The sequence below is a fragment of the Pristis pectinata genome, chromosome 25 (assembly GCF_009764475.1).
Source record: "Pristis pectinata isolate sPriPec2 chromosome 25, sPriPec2.1.pri, whole genome shotgun sequence".
Classification (NCBI taxonomy): domain Eukaryota; kingdom Metazoa; phylum Chordata; class Chondrichthyes; order Rhinopristiformes; family Pristidae; genus Pristis; species Pristis pectinata.
This window is the reverse complement of record NC_067429.1, coordinates 31,921,951-31,946,463: the sequence shown is the minus strand read 5'-3', so window position 1 is coordinate 31,946,463 and position 24,513 is coordinate 31,921,951. Positions and strand designations below refer to the sequence as shown.

At 49.2% G+C, this 24,513-nt stretch overlaps 1 protein-coding gene across 1 annotated transcript in view; it reads right to left on the bottom strand.

Moving 5' to 3' along the window:
• Positions 1-22,899, bottom strand: part of LOC127582850 (parathyroid hormone/parathyroid hormone-related peptide receptor-like) — a 44,464-nt gene extending 21,565 nt beyond the window's left edge. The window contains 2 exon segments of the mRNA XM_052038417.1: positions 5,770-5,875; positions 22,771-22,899. Coding sequence (XP_051894377.1) covers positions 5,770-5,875; positions 22,771-22,890 — 226 coding nt within the window. The 5' untranslated portion in view covers positions 22,891-22,899.
• Positions 22,900-24,513: the final 1,614 nt, after the last annotated feature.

The following is a 24,513-nucleotide window of genomic DNA, read 5'->3' as shown; positions in this document are numbered from 1 at the left end:
CACCCCCCACTGACCCTCCCCACCTCACCCCCCCTGACCCTCCCCACCCCCACCACTGACCCTCCCCACCTCACACCCCACTGACCACTCCCCACCTCACACCCCCCACTGACCCTCCCCACCCCCCCCACTGACCCTCCCCACCCCCACCACTGACCCTCCCCACCTCACCCCCCACTGACCCTCCCCACCCCCACCACTGACCCTCCCCACCTCACCCCCCACTGACCCTCCCCACCCCCACCACTGACCCTCCCCACCTCACCCCCCCGACCCTCCCCACCTCCACCACTGACCCTCCCCACCTCACCCCCCACTGACCCTCCCCACCCCCACCACTGACCCTCCCCACCTCACCCCCCACTGACCCTCCCCACCCCCACCACTGACCCTCCCCACCTCACCCCCCCGACCCTCCCCACCTCCACCACTGACCCTCCCCACCTCACCCCCACTGACCTTCGCCACCTCACCCCCCACTGACCCTCCCCACCTCACCCCCACTGACCCTCCCCACCCCCACCACTGACCCTCCCCACCTCACCCCCCACTGACCCTCCCCACCCCCACCACTGACCCTCCCCACCTCACCCCCCCCACTGACCCTCCCCACCCCCACCACTGACCCTCCCCACCTCACCCCCCACTGACCCTCCCCACCCCCACCACTGACCCTCCCCACCTCACCCCCTCGACCCTCCCCAACCTCCACCACTGACCCTCCCCACCTCACCCCCCACTGACCTTCGCCACCTCACCCCCCACTGACCCTCCCCACCTCCACCCCCACTGACCCTCCCCACCCCCCACCACTGACCCTCCCCACCTCACCCCCCACTGACCCTCCCACCCCCACCACTGACCCTCCCCACCTCACCCCCCCCACCTGACCCTCCCCACCCCCACCACTGTACCCTCCCCACCTCACCCCCCACTGGACCCTCCCCACCTCACCCCCCCACTGACCCTCCCCACCTCACCCCCCACTTCCCCTCCCCACCCCCACCACTGACCCTCCCCACCACACCCCCCACTGACCCTCCCCACCACACCCCCCACTGACCCTCCCCACCTCACCCCCCACTGACCCTCCCCACCTCACCCCCCACTGACCCTCCCCAACCAGCAAGAAGGCAGGAGAATGGGGTTGAAAAATAAATCAGCCATGATTGAATGGTGGAGCAGACTCGATGGGCTGAGTGGCCTCGTTCTGCTCCTATACCTTATGGTCTGATGGTTTTATGGTTAACCATTTCCAAAGTGTATTTTGTTGCTTGTCGTCTATTTTAACGATTTGGATGAAAACGTAAGTGGCACGATTAGTGGGTTTGCAAATGACACCGAGGTTGATGGTGTGGTGGACAGTGAAGCAGGTGTCTAATGTTGCAACAGGATCTAGATCTACTGGGGAAGTGGGCAGAGGAACGGCAGGTGGAATTTATCTCAGACAAATGTGAAGTGATGTATTTTGGGAAGTTAAACCAGGGCAGGACATACACAGGGAACGGTAGGGTCCTGGGAGCGTTGTAGAACAGAGGGACCTTGGGGTACAAGAACATAGTTCCCTGAAAGTGTAGACACAGGTAGACGTGGTGTTGCAGAAGTCATTTGGCACCCTTGCCTTCGTTGGTCAGGGCACTGAGTACAGGAGTTGGGACGTCATGTTCCAGCTGTACAAGACGTTGGTGAGACCCCACCTGGACTATTGTGCACAGTTCTGGTCACCCAGCTATAGGAAAGATGGGATTTCACTAAAGGTGCAGAAAAGGTTCACAAGGATGTTGCTTGGACTGGAGAGCTTGAGTTACAAGGAACGTCTGGATAGGATGGGAGTGTTGCTCCCTCCAAGGATTCCCTTCACTTCCTCAGCTAACCATCACTCAGATTCCCAACACCACATCCACTGAACTTTCTCCAGTTTGAACACCTCTCCTGTCCGTGGAGAATCCCTCCATTAACAATCTGCACAATTCACAACAGCCACATTCCCTCCCAGCCCTGCACCGGCAGTCTCCAGATAAGAAGACTTTTGGAAACACTCACTGACTCTGCTAAGCACTTCAACAATACTCCCACCACCAACCATCTCCACAATTCACTGTGCAAACTATCACAGTCACATGGCCATTAACCATAGCAACAATGCAGATGCACTCTCTCTGCCATCCACCTTCTCAATTCAGATACACCATCCACTAATTCATCTGAACTTACTGACCAAACATCTCAGATAGCTCACCACTCAATGTAACTGCACTGTGTAATGAATTGACCTGTATGATCAGTTTGTAAGACAAGTTTTTCACTGTACCTCGGTACAAGTGACCATAATAAACCAATACCAATACCAATACCAATATCTGTGATAGTGTGGGAGGGGGAGTTGAAGTGAATGGCAATGGGGAGATGCAGATCGCAGTTACAGACCGGATTGGCTGGGTCTGTTTTGTTGGAGGGAACTGACAGAGGTGTATAAAATCATGAGGGGCACGGATAGTAGGAATCTTCTCCCCACAGCAAAAGTGTCTATATCCAGAGGGCATAAGGGTGAGAGGTTTAGGAGGGAGCTGAGAACGATTTTTTGTTACAGGAAGTGATTGGAATCTGGAACAGTGCCCGAGGGGGGTGATGGAGACAGGGTGTCTCCCAGCAGTGTGTTGTGAGGAATTGTGGCTCTGTGCCAAACTTTGCAAGCAGCACAATGTAGGAAGGAAGAAGCTGTTTATACAAGCTCCTTCAGTGGGGCCAGCGCTGAAGATTCACAAGTCGACATGAGTAAGTGTGTCCTGTTCCACCCCCAACAGCCTTTGAATGTTTCACCCGTGGAGAAACCCATTCACCAACTTTTCAGAATGCTGTTTCTGTGACCTGCATCTCCCTGTTGCCAGTCACTTCAACTCCCACTCCATCACAGATATGTCAGTCTTCGGCCTCCTCCACTGTCAGGAGAAGTCCGAGTGCAAACTGGAGGAACAACACCTCATTTTCCGTCTTGGAGCCTTGCAGCCTAACAGCATGAATATTGAATTCTCCCACTTTAAGTAATCCCCACCCCTCTTCCCCACACCACCCCCCCACCCACCCCCACCCCCACCCATGCCTCTTTTCTTCCCTTTCCTAGCCTCTCTCTCTTTTTTCTACCTCACTTTTTTCGTTCTTACCTGTGACCCATCCCCTGGTGGATCTGCTCTCCCCTCCTCTCCCGCACCTGCCCATCACTATCTCTTACCTGCATCTACCTATCACCACCCTGTGCCCACCCCACCTCCCCTCTTTTGTCCACCTATCACTGCTCTGCTTTTCCCTCCTATATATCGGGCTTCCCTTTTTCCTATCTTCAGTCCTGAAGAAGGGTCCCGACCCGAAACGTTGACCGCCTGCTTTTCTCCACGGATGCTGCCTGGCCTGCTGAGTTCCTCCAGCATCAGAATGTTTTTCATCAGATTCCAGCACCTGCAGTCCTTTGTTTCTCTAATACTCTGCCTTTCTGTGGTTCCAACCAAACGGGATAACTTCACATTTATCCATGTTATTGTGCATCTGCCATGTGTTCGCCCATGCACTCTACTTGTCTAAACTGCTCTGAAGCCTCTTTGCATCCTCCTCACAATTTACAATCCCACTCAGTTTCACGTCATCAGCAACCTTAGAAATATTGCAGTTCCCTCATCCAAGTCATTGACACACATTGCCAATAGGTGGGGTCAGATCCCTGCCTGTCAACCTGAAATAGACCCATTTGTTCCTACTCTTTTCCTGCCTATGATCCACTTCTCAGTCCACGCCAGTATGTTACCCCTAATCCCGTGTGCTTTTATTTTGCCCACTAACCTCCTATTTGGGACTTTATCAAAGGCCTTGTGAAAATCCAAGTAAACTACATCCCATCCACTGGTTGTCTTATCTTTTCTATCAGTTACATCTTCAAAAAATCCAGTGAGTTTGTCAAATGCAATTTCCCACACTGACTTTATCTAATCTTACTGATATGTTCAAAGTGACCTGTATCGTAACCTTTCTTTGTACGCAGCATTTCCCTTCTATTGATGTTGGGCCATTTGGTTTGTAATCAGTGGTCTTTCCCTCTTTTTTTAAATAGTGTGGATAAATTTGCCACTCTGCACTTGGCAGGGACCATTCCTTTAGAAGTGGACAACAACTGTACCTGCCTCCCCTCCTTGGACTCTGTCTTTACCTCTCGCTGCCTTGGTGAAGCAGCCGACATAATCAAAGACCCCACCCACCCGGGACATTCTCTCTTCTCTCCTCTTCCATCAAGTAGAAGATACAGGAGCCTGAAGGCACGTACCACCAGACTTAAGGACATCTTCTATCCCACTGTGATAAGACTATTCAATGGTTCCCTTATATGATGAGATGGACTATGACCTCATGATCTACCTTGTTATGACCTTGCACCTTATTGTACTGCATTTTCTCTGTAGTTGTGACACTTTACTCTGTACTGTTATTGTTTTTACCTGTACTACATCAATGCACTCTGTACTAACTCAATGTAACTGCACTGTGTAATGAATTGACTTGTATGATCGGTTTGCAAGACAACCCTTTTCGTCCCCTTGGGAGCAGAGTACCAGGCACTGGGCATTTATTGGCTTTAAGTCCCTATTGTGTCTCCTGTGTATATTTTTTTCACTAATATAAGCTTCCTTTAATTCCACATTTTTATTATATTCTGGGATCCTATGCACTTCTGAGAAGTTAGCTGTAGAGTCATCGAATTATACAGCACGGAAACAGGCTGACCAAGCTGCTTTCCGGAGCTCGTCCCACTTGCCTGAATTTGGCTCATATCCCTTTAAACCTTTCCTATCCATGAACCTGTCCAAGTGTCTTTTAAATGTTGTAATTTTACCTGCCTATGCTCTCTGGTCTTAGACTCCCCTACCCTGGGAAAAAGACAGTGACCCTCCACCGTATCTGCCCCCCTCATGATTTGCAATCTGGAACGCACTGCCTGAGGGGGTGGTGAAGGCAGGGACACTCACTACAGCTAAGAAGGATCTGCACGAGCATTGGGATCGCCAAGGTATGGAAGACATACAAGGTATGGAAGACTGCTGGTAAACAGGATTAGTGTAGATAGGTACTTGATGGTCGGCATGGATCTGATGGGCTGAATAGCCTGTTTTGTGCTGTATGGCGCTCTTTTAAGTTTCATGTTCTATTTTTGCTTTCTTTATTAATCCCTTAGTCCATTTTTGCTGATTTCATACAATCACAGTCATAGATACACCACAGAAACAGGCCCTTCAGCACACTGAGTCCACACTGACCATCCAACACCATTTACACTAACCCTACAATAATCCCTTTTTTTTTAAATGTGCAAACTCTACAAAGACAGGACCAGAGGTCAGGATTGAACCAAGGTTGTTGGCAGAACTTCTGTCCTGGCAGCTTTATATGCCTCCCCTTCTCCTGTTAGCCGTGGTTGGGTCACTTGCTCTTTTGTGTTTTTGCTCCATTCCTGCACTCGTTCCTTTGTAGCTCACCGTTGTCCACCCCCCATCACACCTTCCCATGAATCTCCCCAATCTAGCACAGCCAACTCACCCCTCACACCTTCCTAGTTTCCTTTGTTGAGGTTTAGAACTCTAGCGTCACTTCCCGCCACAATGAAGAGTTCCATCATGATGGACCCTGTTTTCTAGTTGGCTCCCCAATGTACTGGTCTAAACCGATTCTACGTTTTGTTGATAGCAGCTGATTTTCCAGTTCAAACACTTGAAATTAATAGAACTTTACCTTCTTTCTGTGCTGGTCTTGTTCTCAGATTTTTTTCACAATCTTCCTTTGCCTCAAACAACAAATAGATCTGCTCCTCCTTAGTGATGACATCATCGGCATCCACCTGTCAGTAACAAGGATCAGCTGGCACCATGAACCAAGTAAATTTCACGCAGTTCCATTGAGCTAGCCGCCAGGGTTGCTCTGCAAATCTACGACCCCCTTGACCTATTGCTGGTTATTATTCCACACACCCCTGTCCTTGCCCTGACCCTCGTCCTCATCTCTAGGTCCTTTACTTCTCTCTTCCTAGTCCAACCTCTGCTACACGTCTACTCTCCCAAACTTGTTTAATTTCTCCATTGGACCCCATCTCAGTCTCATGCCTTTAACCCCACCCCAAGGTCCCTCCCTCTGACCACAACCCACCTTCACATCCTTTGACTGCCCTGGGTTTTGCTGCTGCCATTTTCTTGCATCCCTTTCCCTGTTGCCCACTGGAGACTGGCAAGAAACTGGCCCACTGAGAGAAGTCCTTTTACTGAGGGATGTTTTGGAGAAAACCTGTCGGATCATGCCCACAACTCTTTCCCCAGATCTCACACTTTGTCCATGTCCGTGACCGTACCCCTTCCCCCACTTCTACCCCTTCCCCTTTGTCCATTGCTTACACCACAAGGGACAGACAGGACTGAGTACGACACTGAAGACCCCTCACAGTGACACTAACAGTGAGTCACCAACTCTGCCTGCACCAGGCCAGGTGACCTACACGGATGGAACTTTACAGAAAGAGGAAACACACTGCCACATCGGGCCGACAGACAGCAGGTGCCCAGAAACTCTTGCCCACTTGCCTCTCACTCCCCTGTTCCTAAAGTCATTCTTTAGTTATTAAAGGTCAACAATATAATCTACAATTAACACAAAAGTTGAGATATTGTTTATAATGTGTGTGGAGCATGCTGTTTTCTCCATGTGTGAGTTTATATCGCAGTGTTATGGGACGGAATTGTCATGCTGAATGCTTGCTTCACGAGCAAGTTAACAGTCTCCCAGGCACTCTGTTCAGCTTGTAATGTCCTAAAGTCTCAGCACATAAGTAAAGTGCTGACTTGCACACAAATATTGCCTGCATGTTGAACACAGCATTCTGAAGACTTTACACTGTAGTAAAGAGACGTATGTCCCAGCCTCATTAGTGCTTCCAAATGCATCACCTCATATTAAACCCCATCTGCCATTCCTCAGCCCATTTCACCAACACCTCGATATCTCCCTGCAGCCTAAGACCACCCTCCACATTGCCAATGACTCCACCAATCATTGTGTCATCTGCGAACTTACAGATTTATCCACATCCTTTCCAAGTCATTCACAAACAGGAAGGGTCCCAGCACTGATCCCTGTGGAACACCACTAGTCACAGGCATCCGACCAAAAAACAACCCTCTACCATCATCCTGTCTCCTATTTCCAAGCCACCTTTGGATCCAGTTTGCCAATCTGCCTTGCATCCCATGGGCCCTAACCTATAGAACCAGTTTCCCATGGTTCAAGGCCTCGCTGAAGTCCATGTAAACCACATCTACTACCCTGCCCTCATCGATACACTTTCTTCCCTCTTCAGAATAATTCACTCAGTTTGGTCAGACAGGATCTGCCCTTGACAAAGCCATATTGGCTGTCTCTGACCAGTCCCTCCCTTTCCAAGTGATCATTAATCCTCTCCCTCAGAATTTTTTCCATATCTTCCCTACCACTGATGTCAGGTTTCCTGCTGCCTTTCTTGAAAAGGGGGACCACATTTGCTGTCCTCCAGTCATCTGGTACCTCAGTTGTGTTCAGTCAAGGTTTAAAATTCTCAGCCGGAACACCAACAATCTCTTCCCTTGCCTCCCGTAGCAGCCTGGGATAAATCCCCTCTGGTCCTGGGGATTTATCCACCTTTAAATCCACTAAGGCATCGAGTACTTATTTATGGAGACCTGCACTAGACTTTCACCTTCCCCTTCACTGAGTTCTCCAACCACAAAGTCCGTTTCCTTTGTGAATACCGATGAAAAGTATTCATCCAGGACCTCACCTCTACCTTTTGTCTCCACACACATATTGCCCCTTTTGTCCCTAATGGGCCCTACTCTTTCCCTGGTTATTCTTTTGCCCTTAACATATTTATAAAACACCTATGGATTTACCTTAGCCCTGTCTGCCAGTGATATTTTGTGACCCCTCTTTGCCTTCCTAATTTCCTTTTTAAACACCTCCCCCCATGCTTCTTATACTCTCGATTGGCCTCCTGATACCTGCCATATCCTTTTTTTTATCCTTGTCCATCGCTCAACATCCAGGCTTTTACCTTTACAGGAACATGTTGGCCTGTTATTTCCCCCCTGTCTTATGAGGCTAGGTTGAGCGAGCTGGGGCTTTTCTCTTTGGAGAGGAGGAGGATGAGAGGTGACTTGATAGAGGTGAACAAGATGGTAAGAGGCATAAATCGAGTGGACAGTCAGAGACTTTTTCCCAGGGCGACAATGGCTCACACGAGGGGGCATAATTTTAAGGTGATTGGAGGAAGGTATAAGGGGGATGTCAGGGGTAAGTTTTTTACACAGAGAGTGGTGGGTGCGTGGAACGCACTGCCGGCAGAGGTTGTGGGGGCAGATACATTAGGGACATTTAAGAGACTCTTAGATAGATACATGAATGATAGAGAAATGGGGGGGGCTATGTGGGAGGGAAGGGTTAGATAGATCTTAGAGCAGGACAAAATGTCAGCACAATATTGTGGGCCAAAGGACCTGTACTGTGCTGTAATGTTCTATGTTCTTTGAACGCTTCCCACAGTGCATATGTAGATGCTCCCAGTCTACCTTTTCCAGGTCTTCCCTTATGTTAATGAAATTGCCCTTACCCCAATTTAAGAACTTTATAACTGGTCCATTCCTATCCTTTTCCAAAACTTCTTTAAAATATATGGTCACTATCTCCAACATGTTCCATTACTGACACTCCCTCCACTTAACCAGCTACGTCCCCCCCAGGTCCACTCATGCTCCTTCCCTCATTTATCCACTTTCAAAGATGATAAACCCCACAATCCTTCCTCTTCTGCTATATTTCACACTCATCCATCTTAATTGTTTCCCCCCCTTTTGTGACGACAATTGAAAAATATTCATTTTGAACCTTACCCACATTCAGGTCTCCCTCCTTCGTTAACCTCTTGTTCTTTATGCAGTTATCAAAAATCTCGGGATTGTCTTTGATTTTACCGGCCAATATTTCTTTCATTCCCCTTCTTTGCCTTCCTAATTCCCCTTTTAACTGCAAACCTACACTCTCTGCACCTTCCAGATTTTCTGGTGGAAGCTTCGTGGGGTCCAGGCACGGAGGTAAAAGATCGGCCACAATCTTAATGAATGGTAGATGTCTCTTGTGATGTGTATTCAGTGAATGAGCCAGCAATGCGTGCAGGGATGGGGGAGCTTCGTCTCCAAGTCTGTGTATTCACAATCTTTATCTGCATAATGCAGTTCATGGCGGAGATTGGGGTGACCTTAGTTCTGGAGAGGAACATAATGCAGGTCAAACAATTTTCTGTTTATCTTGTAGATTACTTCTATTCCTGTGGGAAGTGTGTAGGTGAAGCTCAGCACAGCACAAAAAAAGTGTTGGGACAAAGATGCAGCCTCGTTTGACACTGTCTGCACTGCGATTGGTTCTGTGGACCCATCGGTTCAGGTCATGAGGCAAATGTAAGATGGAAATGAATTTCTGCAGGCAACTAAATTTGAGGCAACTACAGAGGTCAGTGCTGCTCCCTGCGTTCCTCTGGTTGTGTATTAAGTGTTGCCTAGCAATGCCTGGTGTTGTCTCCCACCCCCTTGCCACTGGACCAAGACGTTGTGGCAAGTCCGTGTGGTACTGGTGTCCAATGGCCATTCCTTGTTAAAAGAGGAGCATGCCCAACGTGCTTCTGGAAGGACACAATCCACACTGTGAGCCACTGCCCTTCATCCTCTGAAGGAGGCAGCTGAGGAATGACTTTCCCTGGGGCAGATGGCAGTGAAACCCCTCTGTAGTCACCACACTCAGGTGTCTCCTTTCTTGAGGATGATCATGACTACACCATCTCCGGGTTCCTCTGTCATGTCCTCCTCTTCCCAGGTGTGGGAGGTGAGGCTGTGAATTGAAGTTCCCCTTCAGAAAGTTTTAGATGTCAGCAGGGATACAGTCTGCCCCCGAACCCTTGCCTTTCAGTTGGCCCGTGGCTTTCTCAACTCCTTCTCAGCCTGTGGAGGTGTAGAGACTTGGCTGGAAAGTCTCAAGGACACTCACATCGAGGGCAGGATCTCGGTGGAGAAGACCTTCCTTCCAGCAGTCACCGACTGCTTCCTTCTCCTCGATAAGTTCATCCCTGTTCTTGGTTCTCAGTGACAAGGGGCCATGGGTGTTTGAGCTGGAAATGGTCTTGACTGTGGGCATGAAGATTCTGCACATGTCATGGCTGTCAGCAAGCTGTTGCACCTCCTGAACTCTCTCCACCCAACGCCCGTTCTTTAGGTCGCTGGCTTCTTATAGGACCTTGACCTTCGATAGCCAGTAGAGTGGTTTCTGTTCCCTTGAGATGGGGTGGAGTTTCCAACCAAGGAGTTCCTGGACCCCTGGTCATTCTGGTGCTTTCTGGTAAAGAAGCCAAGAGTCTCTTTGCCAGGCAGACCGGATGTTGTGGACATGTGCTCCTGTGAGTTGGGAGCTGTTTGGGTTGAGTGTGAGCTGGTTACTGGGAAGACTGTGTTTTGTGGAGTCCTTAAGATCTTCAACATTGATTTCCTTGCGGCAGATTTCCTGTGGCTGTTGTTACTTGGCGATGAGCCTGGTAGAGATAACTAGGCAGAGGAAGTGGTGATCTTCCAACAGATGTTGGCAGCTGTCACACCGCACGCCATGCAGAGATTGGTGTGGTCTCTGGTGGCTTGTCCACCAGTCCTGACAGTCCAGGCCCAAGCTTCATACTGAAGGGTGGAAGGTGCCGGGGTCGTTTCTCTTCATGTGGGGTAACCATTGGACACCAGTTACCACATGGACTTGACACAGCAGGACCTTGGTCCGTGGCAGGGGGTGCTGGGGTGGAGGGGGAGGGGGAATAGCAAGATCAGGCACTGCTGTGTGGATATACACAAACACGGACACATGTCAACACCCTCATGTGTGGGGGAGCTCCAGCACATATACCTCTGTGCATAAAGATATCACACACACACACACACACACACACACACACACACACACACACACACACACACACACACACACACACACACACACACAATCTCACACACTGTGCTCACAGTCACTGATCTGTTGCTGCCTGTCTCACACACTCTGCTGATTAAAACAGAGATTCATAGACATGAGAGAGGACACTGGTGGGTTGATTTGTTCTCCAGCTCCAGTGCCACTGATTCTCTCATCAATGAAATCTCTTTGTGTTTTATAATTATTTTATCAACATCCCCGTCTGAAATCCAAGGCAGGTTAAAATTTCACACTGTGACTCAACCTTCCTTCAGGATTTCCCACATTTGCTGCAGAGATAATCCTAGAAGTAACAGGAGTGAGAGAAACCCGCAGACAAACATTGCGGAGGCCGGGCAGCAGCTGAGGGGATGGAGCACACAGCACAGGTCTGGCGATGACTGGGTCAGCACTGTGACACTTCAAAACCACACTCCAGTCTGCACCAGTCACTTCCAGCCGTGTAACAGTCCAGCACCAAATAAAACATAGTTGTGAACTATGCAGGCAGATATTTCACAGTCTAGTTAAACTCAGAGGGCTGCCCATCAGTAAGCACCGAGAAGTGGGAGCAATTAGACCAGAACACAGGTGATCTTGTCTACTCACTGATTTAACTGCCTGTCGCAGCCTTTGTACATAACACCTTACTGTGATCAATGCACACTTGTTTAATCCTGAGAGATATCTGTAGCACATGACAGCATAGTTGTGGTATTGCTGGAACGGTAACTTGGAGTGAATTCTTGCACCTGTCTTTGGAGCTTTAACATTTCTGATTCAGGCAGAAGTGCTGCTCCCAGCAAAACCCCGGCTGGGGATGAATATAAGGGAGGTCCACGGGGGGGCTGGAACACATCAGCTACACGTGAACAAGGAGGACATCTGCCTGCTTGGTCCAGTGGCCATGGGGATATAGGAAGCACATAATAGATCTCAGACAGAACAGAAACATGCTGAAGCAGGTTCACAGTGGGAGCTGAGTACCACTGACATTCCGTGTTAATAGTTAAAACCCAGCTTTACCTCACCACAAGTAAAAGGGTCAACAACCTGAAACGTTAACTTGGGTTCTCTCTCCACGGATGCTGCCTGATCTACTGAGTGCTGCCAACATTTTCTGTTGATTTGCAGTACTTGCAGTTTTTTTGTCTGCTGTCTACTTCACCAGTAACTCTCTTCACCCCTCCCCCACTACCACCAGCAATGAATTAACAAACTGCTTATCTGACTTTGGCATACGAGGAGGCAGTTCCTCCAACTTTGGGAGGATCAGCGCCTTTGGTTCCCACCATAAACTCTTTCCCCACTGACCACTTACACCCCAATTTCCAGCCACTGTAGAGGGCTGAACCGTTGTTGTCTCTGAACTAAGCCAACTTCTCCATTAGCTGCTGCTACCACCTCTACAGCATCGCCTGACTCCTCTGCTACCTTGGTTCACCTCCTGCTGCAACCCTCACCCTGACCTTTGTTTCCTGTAGACTCTGCTCTCACAATCAGACTCTCACATGGTGCCCTCTGGGAAGTTAAGCTCACTAAGTTCCTAACTTGCACCGGGTCACAGTTCCTGGTCAGACACACACCTGTTAACCTGCACTGCCTCCACCTGTCATCATACTGGGCCTAAACTCTGGAAACCCTGCCCTAAATCTCTCTCGGTCTTGCTCACTCTCGTGCTCTCTCTCTCTCTCTTGCTTTCTCTCTCTCACTCTCTCTCTCACTCTCTCTCTCTCACTCTCTCTCTCACTCTCTCTCTCTCACTCTCTCTCTCTCACTCTCTCTCTCTCACTCTCTCTCTCACTCTCTCTCTCTCACTCTCTCTCTCTCACTCTCTGATAAAGGTATCAGTCACTTGTTCTAATAGCTCCACTGTGGCCAGTTACAAATACTGTCTCCTTCGGATGCTTAACTATGTGAAAAACGCAATACAAATGCAGCTTATTGTTGTTGTTAATGCTCCTTTGTACAATGGCACATTTTACTTTTCAATTCTCCAGACTCTGTGGTGAAAACTGCCGAGACTGAAATGTCAGAAACACTGGGAGGGTCAGGCTACATCTGTGGAGAGAAAAACAGACAATGTTTCATATCAGAGACCCTTCATCTGTTCTGGAGCCTGACGCAGTGTCTCTCTCCACAGATGCTGCCTGACCTGCTGAGTGTCTCCAGCTTTTTTACCTGTTTTTATTTCACCCTGGTGAGTGCCTGTGTCATGTTGTACTGGCACCGAGCAACAAAACAGCGGCATGGAATACAGAGAATGGTTTCCAATGGACACGGTGTGACTATTGTAGGGATATAATGACAAAGATCTTCATGTCCTCTCTAGCCACAGACGAGGTCCCAGAAAACTGGAAAGTAGCCAATATTTTTTTGTTCAAGAAGGGAAATAGGGATAATCCAGTAAATTACAGGCTGATGAGCCTTACATCAGGAGCAGGGAAACTATTGGCGGGGATTCTTAGGGATAGGAGTTATTCACACTTGAAAAAGCATGGGCTTATTAGGACCAGTCAGCACAGCTTTGTGCGAAGAAGGTCATATTTTACAATCTTGACTGAGTTTTGAGGTGATGATGAAAGTGATTTATGAGGGTAGGACAGTGGATGTAGTCCACATGGAATTTAGTAAAGTCCCTCGTGGTAGGCTGGCCCAAAAGATTAAGATGCATGGGATTCACAATGACTTGGTAGTTTGGATTCAAAATTGGCTTGGCCATAGAAAACAGAGGGTAGTGGAGGGGTGTTGTTCTGGCTGGAGATCATGACCAGTAATGTTCTGCAGAGATTGGTGCTGGGACCTCTGTTGTTTGTGATATATATCAATGACTTGGACAAAACTGGAGACGGGCTGATTAGTAAGTTTGTGGATGACGCAAAAATTAGTGGCATTGTGGATGGTGAAGAAGGGTGTTAAAGGACACAGTGGGATATAGATCAGTTGCAGATATGGGCGGCGAAGTGGTGGCTGCAGTTTAATTCAAGCAAGTGTGCGGTGTTGTACTTTAAGAGGTTAAATGTAAAGGGAAAATATACAGTAAATGGCAGGACCCTTAAGAGCATTGATATACAGAGGGATCTTGGGGTGCAAGTCCGTAGCTCCCTGAAAGTGGCAACACATGGATGGGGTGGTGAAGAAGGTGTACGGCATACTTGCCTTCATTGGTCGGGGCATTGAGTATAAGTCAGAAAATCATGAGTTAAAACTTTACAAAACTTTGGTTAGGCCACATTTGGAGTATTGTGTTCGGTTCTGGTCGACTATTACAGGAAGGATGTGGAGGCTTTGGACAGGGTGCAGAAGAGGTTTACCAGGACGCTGCCTGGATTAGAGGGTATGAGCTGTAAGGAGAGGTTGGACAACTTGTTTTCTCTGGAGTGGCGGAGGTTTATAAAATTATGAGAGGGACAGATAGAGTAGACAGCCAGAGTCTTTCTCCCTGGGTGGAAATGTGAAATATTAGAGGGCATAGGTGAGAGGGTGAAAGTTTAAAGGAGATGAGTGGGGTAAGTCTTGTTACCCAGAGAGGTGGGTGCCTGGAATGTGGTGCCAGGAGAAATGGTGGAGGCAGATATGATAGTGCGGTTTAAGAAGCATTTAGACAAGCACATAAACAGGCAGGGGATGGAGGGATATGGACCACGTGCAGGCAGATAGGTTTAGTTTAATTTGGCATCATGGTCAGCACAGACGTGGTGGGCTGAAGGGCCTGTTCCTGTACTGTACTATGTTCTATCTGAAAACTATGAGGATTTGGAGATTGCAGTGCAGCTGGTGAGATTAAGACAACAGTGACCCATCCAAGGGCACTGACTGCTTCAAACTCACATGGGTCCTAGTGTTAAGGTACTGCTGAGGTAAGTATAAAGGAACACACGGCTGCTTCCATCTCTCCAGTAGCAGTCTGATTCATTTGACAAGTGGCACATTTATGACTAGTGCACTCTGTGTGTAAAGGGTCTCCCATGCGTTATACACAGCTTACCCAAGCCTGTAACATTTCTTCACATTAATATTGGCAAGCTAAACAATGAGTAATAATCAGTGACACATAACGAACAAAAGCGTCAAGACAGTTACCTAAACTAAAGTGGGGGTTGGAGGAGACTAACATCTGGTGGACGACACTTGTTGAATTTTCAGTGTGACTGCAGCATCAGAACAAGTGCTGCGGCTACACCAGAATGCTCAGGATACTTTACACTACCCTTCATGTAGAGCTTTGGTCTGAGGCCATAAAAAATACAGCACTTCATTCTAAGCACTGCGTTTTAGAATATACCACCGTGGAGTGTCACCTGTACAAATGCAGGCCTGAAGAGTGACCAAATAACAGTTGCTGTAACTCAGTTTGTACAAATGAAGTTGGAAGGTGGAGAGATGAAGTGACAAGGTGTTTAAACATAGAGAGATTTGAGAGGTTTATGGGTGGCACAGTGCAGCTGGTAGGGCCACTGCCTCACAGCTATCCGGGTTCAATCCCGACCTTGGGTGCTGTCTGTGTGGAGTTTGCATGTTCTCCCTGTGTGGATTTCCCCTCATATCCCAAAGATGCATGGGTCAGTGGGTTAATTGCCCACTGCAAATTGCCCCTAATGTGTAGGTGAGGGATAGAATCTTGGGTGAGTTAGAACAGAGAATAGGCCAGTGTTGATAAGAATGTGAGGAGAATAGAAAGTGGGATTACTGTAGGGTTAGTGTCAGTGGGTGGTTGGTGGTTGGCACAGACTTGGTGGGCTGAAGGGCCTTTTCCATGCCGTATCTCTCCATGAGAGGGTGATTGCAAAAGATGCATTTCACTGTGTGTTTCGATGTACATGTGACTAATAAAGAAATCTTATGGAGAAACAACCTTCCCTGGTGGGAGAATTCAAGAAAAAGGAGCAGAAAATGAGATTAACACCATTCAGATTTAAAACCTAGAAGTACTTCACACAACAGGCAGGAGGAATCTGGAAATCTCTCCATCAGCTGTGGCTCCTCAAACCAATGGATCGAGTTTAGTAGGTGTTCATTAGGCAAGGACCCTCACCTCATGTGTTGTACATCATTCACAAGTCTTGATCTAGCAGTTAGAACATGGTGCAACACTAATGCACATGGAGAAATGGGATTGTAGTTGAGGGAGGCAGTCATCATCTGAGAAAGAGAATGGGATGAAGCATCCTGACCTCCCCCAACCATCGTTTGATTAAACAAAAGGAAGTATATAGGAGGGGGCAGCACTTCAGGGCTAGAGAGAGTGTAGGGGGTGCTTTTCATCTGCAGTTGCCAAGAATGAGGAGAGTGAAATTGGAGATTCCAGCTGGGCCAGTGAAGCCCAAGGGAACGTTACAATTAAAAAGGAGGACGTCTTAGATGTATTAATGAGCTTAAGGGTGGATAAATCCCCAGGGCCTGGTGACTTGTATCCCAGACTGCCATGGGAGGGAAAGGAGGAGATTGTTGGGCTGAATGGAGATATTTAAATCTCCACTGGCTAGAGATGAGGTGCCAGGTGACTGATTCATTCGAGAGGGGCAGCAAAGGTAACCAAGTCATTATAGGCTGTCGAGGGAAATTATTGGAAGAAATGGTGAGGGACAGGATCAATGTACAGTTGGAAAGGCAGGGATTAATGAGGGATAACCAGCAAGGATTGGTATGTGGGAGATCCTGTATGAATGATGTAATTGAGTTTTTTGAAGAGGTAGCTTGACATTGATGAGGGAAGTATGGTTAATGTGGTCTATATGGACTTCAGTAAAGCCTTTGACAGGGTCCCACATGGAAGGCTGATCCAAAAGGTTAGAGCCCATGCGATTGAAACCTACAGCACAATTCAGGCCCTTCAGCCCACAAAGCTGCGCTGAACGTGTCCCTACCTTAGAAATTACTAGGCTTACCTCTATTTTTCTCAGCTCCATGTACCTATCCAAAAGTCTCTTAAAAGACCCTATCGTATCCGCCTCCACCACCATTGCCAGCAGCCCATTCCACACACTCACCACTCTCTGAGTAAAAAACTTACCCCTGACATCTCCTCTGTACCTACTCCCCAGCACCTTAAACCTATGTCCTCTTGTGGCCACCAATTCAGCCCTGGGAAAAAGCCTCTGACTATCTACCTAATCAATGCATCTCATCATCTTATATAGCTCTATCAGGACCCCCCTCATCCTCCGTCGCTCCAAGGAGAAAAGGCCGAGTTCCCTCAACCTGTTTTCATAAGGCATGCTCCGCATTCCAGGCAGCATCCTTGTAAATCTCCTCTGCACCCTCTCTATGGCTTCCACATCCTTCCTGTAGTGAGGTGACCAGAACTGAGCACAGTACTCCACAGTGGGGTCTGACCAGGGACCTATATAGCTGCAACATTACCTCTCAGCTCCTAAATTCAACTCCACGATTGATGAAGGACAATACACCATATGCCTTCTTAACCACAGAGTCAACCTGCGCAGCTGCTTTGAGCGTCCTATGGACTCGGACCCCAAGATCCCTCTGATCCTCCACACTGCCTAGAGTGACAAGATGACAAGATCACAAGACAAAGGAGCAGAAGTAGGCCATTCGGCCCATCGAGTCTGCCTTCCATTAAGTCCTACCATTAATACTACCATTAATACTATAGTCTGCCATCATATTGACCTACCAGAATGAATCACTTCACACTTATCTGAGTTGAACTCCATCTGCCACTACTTAGCCCAGCTTTGCATTCTATCTATGTCCCGCTGTAACCTCTAACAGCCCTCCATACTATCCACAAAACTCCAACCTTTGTTTCATCTGCAAACTTACTAACCCACCCCTCCACTTCCTCATCCAGGTCGTTTATAAAAATCACAAAGGGTAAGGGTCCCAGAACAGATCCTTGAGGTACACCACTGGTCACCGACCTCCATGCAGAATACGACCCTTCAACAACCACTCTTTGCCTTCTGTGGGCCAGCCAGTTCTGGATCCACATTGCAATGTCCCCTTGGATCCCATGCCTCATTACTTTCTCAATAAGCCTCGCATGGGGTACCTTATCAAATGCCTTGCTGAAATCCATATATACTACATCTACTGCTCTCCCTTCATCGATGTGTTTAGTCACATCCTCAAAAAATTCAATCAGGCTCATAAGGCAGAACCTGCCCTTGACAAAGCCATGCTGACTGTTCCTAATCATATTATACCTCTCCAAATGTTCATAAATCCTGCCTCTCAGGATCTTCTCCATCAGCTTACCAACCACTGAGGTAAGACTCACTGCTCTATAATTTCCTGGGCTATCTCTACTCCCTTTCTTGAATGAACAACAGCCGCAACCTTTCAATCCTCTGGAACTTCTCCCGTCTCCATTGATGATGTAAAGATCATCGTCAGAGGCTCCGCAATCTCCTCCCTCGCCTCCCACAGCAGCCTGGGGTACATCTCATCCGGTCCCGGCAACTTATCCAACTTGATACTTTCCAAAAGTTCCAGCACATCCTCTTTCTTAATGTCTACATGCTCAAGCTTTTCAGCCCGCTGCAAGTCCTCACTACAATCACCCAGATCTTTTCCCGTAGTGAATACTGATGTATTCATTAAATACCTCTGCTATTTCTTCTGGATCCCAAGAGATGTTGCTAGCTTGTTTCCAAGTCAGATTGATGGAAATGAAATTGATGGGAGGTAAGTAGATCCACAGAAAGAAGCTGGTGTGGACACCACAGGGTGTCAGCTTGCCACGTGACACACTGATGGAAGACTTGGTTTTGTCTCATTTTGTGTCCGGTCTCAGCATCCAGGACAGGTTTCCGAGGGCTGGAAGGTGAGGGCATGAGACTAGCAGTGGGCTGCCAGGAGAAACTACGCTCATGAACAACTGCAGGCTCTCTTGTCTGCTGTTAAAACAGAGATTGTTTGTTTCCAATAGAATTTCCTAATATGAATTTCTGTTCAAGAACTAAACTAAGGTAACATATCAACCAAAGGATTTAAAAAGCATCACGGAAATAAATCGCTGTAAAGTAAGATCCCAAGAGACGTTGCTAGCTTGTTTCCAAGCCAGATTGATGGAAATGAAATCGATGGGAGGAAAGTGTTGTAGATAATATTCATGACAGGAAGGGAGGTTAATGGACCACAAATCCTGCACACAGTCTGGTTGTCAGCACCTGACAGCTGAAGTTATTGATCAATGAAGAGTCCTATCAGACCAACAATACCAATGCAGCTTGAAGCTGGGGACAGGACACAGTTCTGTTGAAGGTAACTAACATCCATTATTTTACAAGCGATTTTACAAGGGTGATGTGGACCCATATTTAATATGTATTAGGTAGTAGAGTTCTTGCAGGACTCCTGAATAAAATGGTGAGATGAAGGAATGAATAAACTGAATAAGAATTTGTGAGCCAGGATATAAAGTAGGAACAGAACCAACAAATTAGTGGTGTGCAGAACTGAAGATCGAGTTGCAATGTCTCATCCAGGCTGGTATCTCCACCGCATGAAGTAGTCAGTGTGTCCCTACATTGCCCATGGTGTGGAGAGATCAGGCTTCATGATACTGCATGACCGCTGATTAAGCTTTTTGTTCAAAGCTTTGACTGTGTTATGAGAAAGGTTCTTTTGGTATCTTAAAGATAGAGATATCTGGACACACAGTCTTTGTACTTTAAAAGGAGGATTTTATTCACAAAGACTGATGCAGGAACAGAATGTGAAGGAACAAATGCACCCTCGCACACCCGCACTAGGGTGATCGTGAAACGTGGGGGGAGTCACAACAGGGGTGAGGTGCACACACACACACACACACACACACACACACACACACACACACACACACACACACACACACACAACGAACTAGTACAACGATCAGGGAATGAACAAATACCTTGTCTGGACCCCCTGAATTGGGACAAACAACGGCTCTACATTACTGGGAATCTACTCAGGATGTTCCTAGACCCCTGTGGAAGTGCACCCTCTCACCTGTGGCCTCAACCCCAGCAGCAGTTGGAAAAGATAAAGAGAGCCCACGTGTACCATCTTTTATAGGGCTGTAGTGGGGTGGAGCCCAGTCAGGTGAAACAAGCCAATGATTCAGGGTCAAGAACAAAGGTGAGTTATGAGCCAATCCTCAGGTGTGCTCTTTAATGGGTGGGGCGGACCCGGACCCTTGACTGACAGTGTTGTAGCTTTCGACTTGATAGGCGATGCTATCATCTGACCATGGGGGTCAGTAGTGTTGTCACTGTCGTCTGACCCCTGGCCTTTCATACTACAGACTGTCCCACCGAGAAACTAACTTCTTAGAATACAATTAATCAAACAACTAGAAATAGAACAATCACATAGGCACTGAACAATTCATGGAGATAAAGTAGAAAGCTATAGGAGTCCAAATTAAAATTCAAATTAAACGTTCCACAATAATTGGAATTACTTCACATTATTTGGTTCTAGCTGATAAATGTTTGACAAGTGGACTGCATAATGAGAGAAAGGCTTTGAAGTGTTTACAGATTCAAGTTATTTAAAACCAATAAGCAGAAACCTGCACTCATTTGACCACCCATGGGATGGGAACGCTGCTGGCAAGGCAGTGTTGATTGACCACTCCTGGTTCCCCAAAACCAAGAAGGACATTGGTCCATCTAGAGTCAGGTACAGACCAGAACTGGCGAGGGAGGCAGGTTTCCTCCCTGTAGGACATGTGAACAACATGGGTTTTACAACAATCTGGTAGTTTCATGGCTATTGTACTAGCTTTTTAAAAAAGAAATCCCAGATTGTATCTAATTTATTTAAGCAAGTTATGTAAACACTATGGTGGTATTCAGCTCCATGCCTCTGGTTGCCAGGGGTGTTGCAGAAATGGTTGGACTGTCAGATTGAAGTGGTTGCGAAAAGATATTAAAACTGGCTCCCGGCACAGGGATTTATGATTAAAAAGTCTTCAGTCTGTTAAAATAAAAAGAAAGTAGAGGAAAAAAGATCGCGGTGAACTTCATAAAACGGGTACAGGTGGGGGATTGTGCCCTGTTCTGGGCAGCGGACACTGGGGAGAGTGCCGTGGAAATGTACCAAACTGATCCCAGTGATGAACATAGAACATTACAGCACAGTACAGGCCCTTCGGCCCACAATGTTGTGCCGACATTGAACACTCTACGCAAAAGTTGCATTTCACTGTGTGTTTTGAAGTACATGTGACTAATAAAGAAATCTTATCTTATCCTGCTCTAAGATCTATCCAACCCTTCCCTCCCACATAGCCCTCCATTCCTCTATCATTCATGTGGCTAAGAGTCTCTTAAATGTCCCTAATGTATCTGCCCCCACAACCTCCGCCGGCAGTGCGTTCCACGCACCCACCACTCTCTGTGTAAAAAACTTACCCCTGACATCCCCCTTATACCTTCCTCCAATCACCTTAAAATGATGTCCCCTCGTGTTAGCTGTTGTCACCCTGGGGAAAACATTACTCCTGGATAGTTTGTTAATTTCACTACTGGTTAATTTCACTACTGGTTAATTTCGTTGTTTGTTAATTTAACTAGTTATTAATTCACTGCTTGTTAACTTCACCAAATAACTAACGCCATATAAATATTATTTTTGTCATTTTGGCTCAAGTTTTGGAGCTGAGGGCTTTTATCTGGTTCATGGACTCTGGTCTTTATCACCACCTCCTGTGTGCCCACATCATCTTCCAGCTTCTGTCTCCACCTGCACTCTCCCCTGCCCCCACCTGGCTCCATCTACTCACCATCTCCCACCTGACCTGCTTCCACTTATCAACTACCGGCCCATCCTCTCCAGATGTATGACGGCTTGGTCCGGCAACTGCTCTGCCCGGGACCGCAAGAAACTGCAGAGAGTTGTGGACCCAGCCCAGCGCATCACGGACACCAGCCTCCCCTCCATGGACTCTGGTTATACCTCTTGCTGCCTTGGCGAAGCAGCCATCATGATCAAAGACCCCACCCACCCGGGTCATTCTCTCTTCTCCCCCCTCCCATCAGGCAGAAGATACAGGAGCCTGAGGGCACGTACCACCAGGCTCAACATCTATCCCACAGTGACAAGACCATCGAACGGCTCCCCCACACGACAAGATGGACTCCCAACCCCACAGTCCACCTCGTTATGCACTCTATTGTCCGCCTGCACTGCACCTCCCTGTAGCTGCGACACTCCGCACCACCTCATGAAGCTCTTTGGTTGTGTGAATCCTCTCTCCCTGGGAACAGGGTGCACAGAGCTATGGGGACGGTGTGAGGCAGCGAGGCCAATTGGAATGTACTTCACAGAGACAGTACGGAGTTGATGGACCGAACAGACTCCTTCCATCATTCTGCGATTTCACAACATTATTGAGTTTGAATCCTCCAACCAACTTGGAGGATTGGCTGGGAGCGTTTGTGTTGATTTTCACTTCTTCGTGTTTGCTTAATGAAGCTGTAGCATTTGACATTTGAGTAATTTCTAAGAGGATAAACGTTGATCTTTCCTCAAACACTGGTGTATGGCGTCAGTTACAGACCCCGTCCTAACTCTTCCCACTCCAGATCCGAGGGACCTCACACTATCCAAAGCCACCGTGAGCTCCCGGACAGCACCAAGCCTGGGAACCGAGCACCACAGCCCTGCCCCGTCCGGGACAGACCCCATTCCCACCTCTGCCCAACCGCTGGCAATGACGAAGATCTGCGGGCAACGTCTGGCGTTGGGTTCGCTACTCACCAGGGCACGGGCAGAGCCGAGCAGAGCAGAGCACAGCAGGAGCCCACACCAGCGGCCGGCGACCTCCCCGATTCCCGCCGCGCTGCCTCCACCGGTCGGAGCCCGTCCTCCGCCACACATCCCGGCGCCCGGTCCACCGTCCTGCAGGGACCCCTCCTCCGGCGCCCGGTCCACCGTCCTGCCGGGACCCCTCCTCCGGCGCCCGGTCCCTGGGGGGAGATGATTCACTGCTTCAGAGAGTGAGCCGCGGGCAGCGGCGACGGGTGGACCCCGCTCGGACAGAGTGAACGGGACGGAGCGGAGGACGGGGAGCGCTCGCGTTGGCGGGATAACGAGAACTGCAGAGAAATGAGGGAAAGTCCAACAAATTCCATCAACTGAAGCAAAGTGAACTGAACTAACAGTCAAATCCAACATGAAGTATTCCGCGCCGCATCCACTCTCCCCGCCCCTCCCGCTCCCTCCCCTCCCCCTCCCTCCCTCCCCTCCCCTCCCCTCCCCCTCCCCTCCCTCCCTCCCTCCCCCCTCCCCTCCCTCCTCCTCTCCCTCCTTCCTCCTCTCCCTCCCCCTCCCCCTCCCTCCTCCCTCCCCTCCCCCTCCCCTCTCCTCCCCTCCCCCTCCCCTCCCCTCCCTCCCCTCTCCCCCTCCCATCCCCTCCTCCCTCCCCTCCCCTCCCTCCCTCCCCTCCCCTCCCTCCCTTGCTTCCCTTCTCTCCCTCCCCTCTCCTTCCTCGCTCTCTCTCTCCACCCCTCTTCTCCCTCCCCGTCCCCTGTCCTATCTCCCTCCCCTTTCCCCTTCCTCCCTCCCTCCCCACCCCTCTCCTTTCCTCCCTCCCTCCCCCCTTCCCTCCCACCCCACCCCTTCCTCCCCTCTCCTCCCTCCCTCCTCACCCTCCCCTCCTCTCTCCCTCCCCACTCTTCCATCCTCTCTCCCCCTCATCCTCCTCCCTCCCCTTTCCTCCCTCCCTCCCCACCCCTCCGTCCCCTTTCCCTCCTCCTCTTCGCTCCCCTCTACCGTGGGTGCCCGGCGCCCCGGTGACCGTGGTGCTGCCGGCGCGGAGGCTCAGCCTGTGGCGGGTCGGACGGACAGGTGACACTCACGGGTGTGGGTAAAGCCCCGGTAGGACGCGTGGGTCTGAGCCGGAGTCGGATCAGAGAAGGTTCCGAGGATCCGCCTTGTACGGGACGGTGATCCCGGGGTCGGACGAGCAGTATCCCGGTTCGAAACCGAACCAATGAACCTGTTCCCTTTGGCGCCGGTTACACACTCCTGGAGTTGCCAAGTTACTGTCCGCGGCTCCTTGACCCAGTCCCACTACGGGGGGCCCTTCACACATCTCCGACAAACCCTGCTGGCTCCTTCTCTCTCCCCATTATCACCCGGAACAGAGGAGCTCTCCGGCCCATCGACTCGGTCCCAGGCAGTCCCCGCCCCCCACAGTCCCCTCACGTCCACCTTCCACGGGTCTCCAGCTCCTCTCCGAACCCCCCACAGAACCTGACCCCGTCACTGGATCACGGCCAGGCACGGGGGGGCAAGCAACTTCTGGCTGGCTTCAGGGTCGCCTTTATTCTGCCTCTGTCTCTCGCTTTATCCACTCAGCCTTCATGCTTTTAACAAAAACCTCTATAAGATCCTTCACAACCTCTGCCGTGGGAGGGAGGGCAGTCCCGGCTTCCCCAGACTGTGGACAGAACTGAAGTCCCTTCCTCCCTGGACCCACCGGGGCACCGCAGTGTCTTG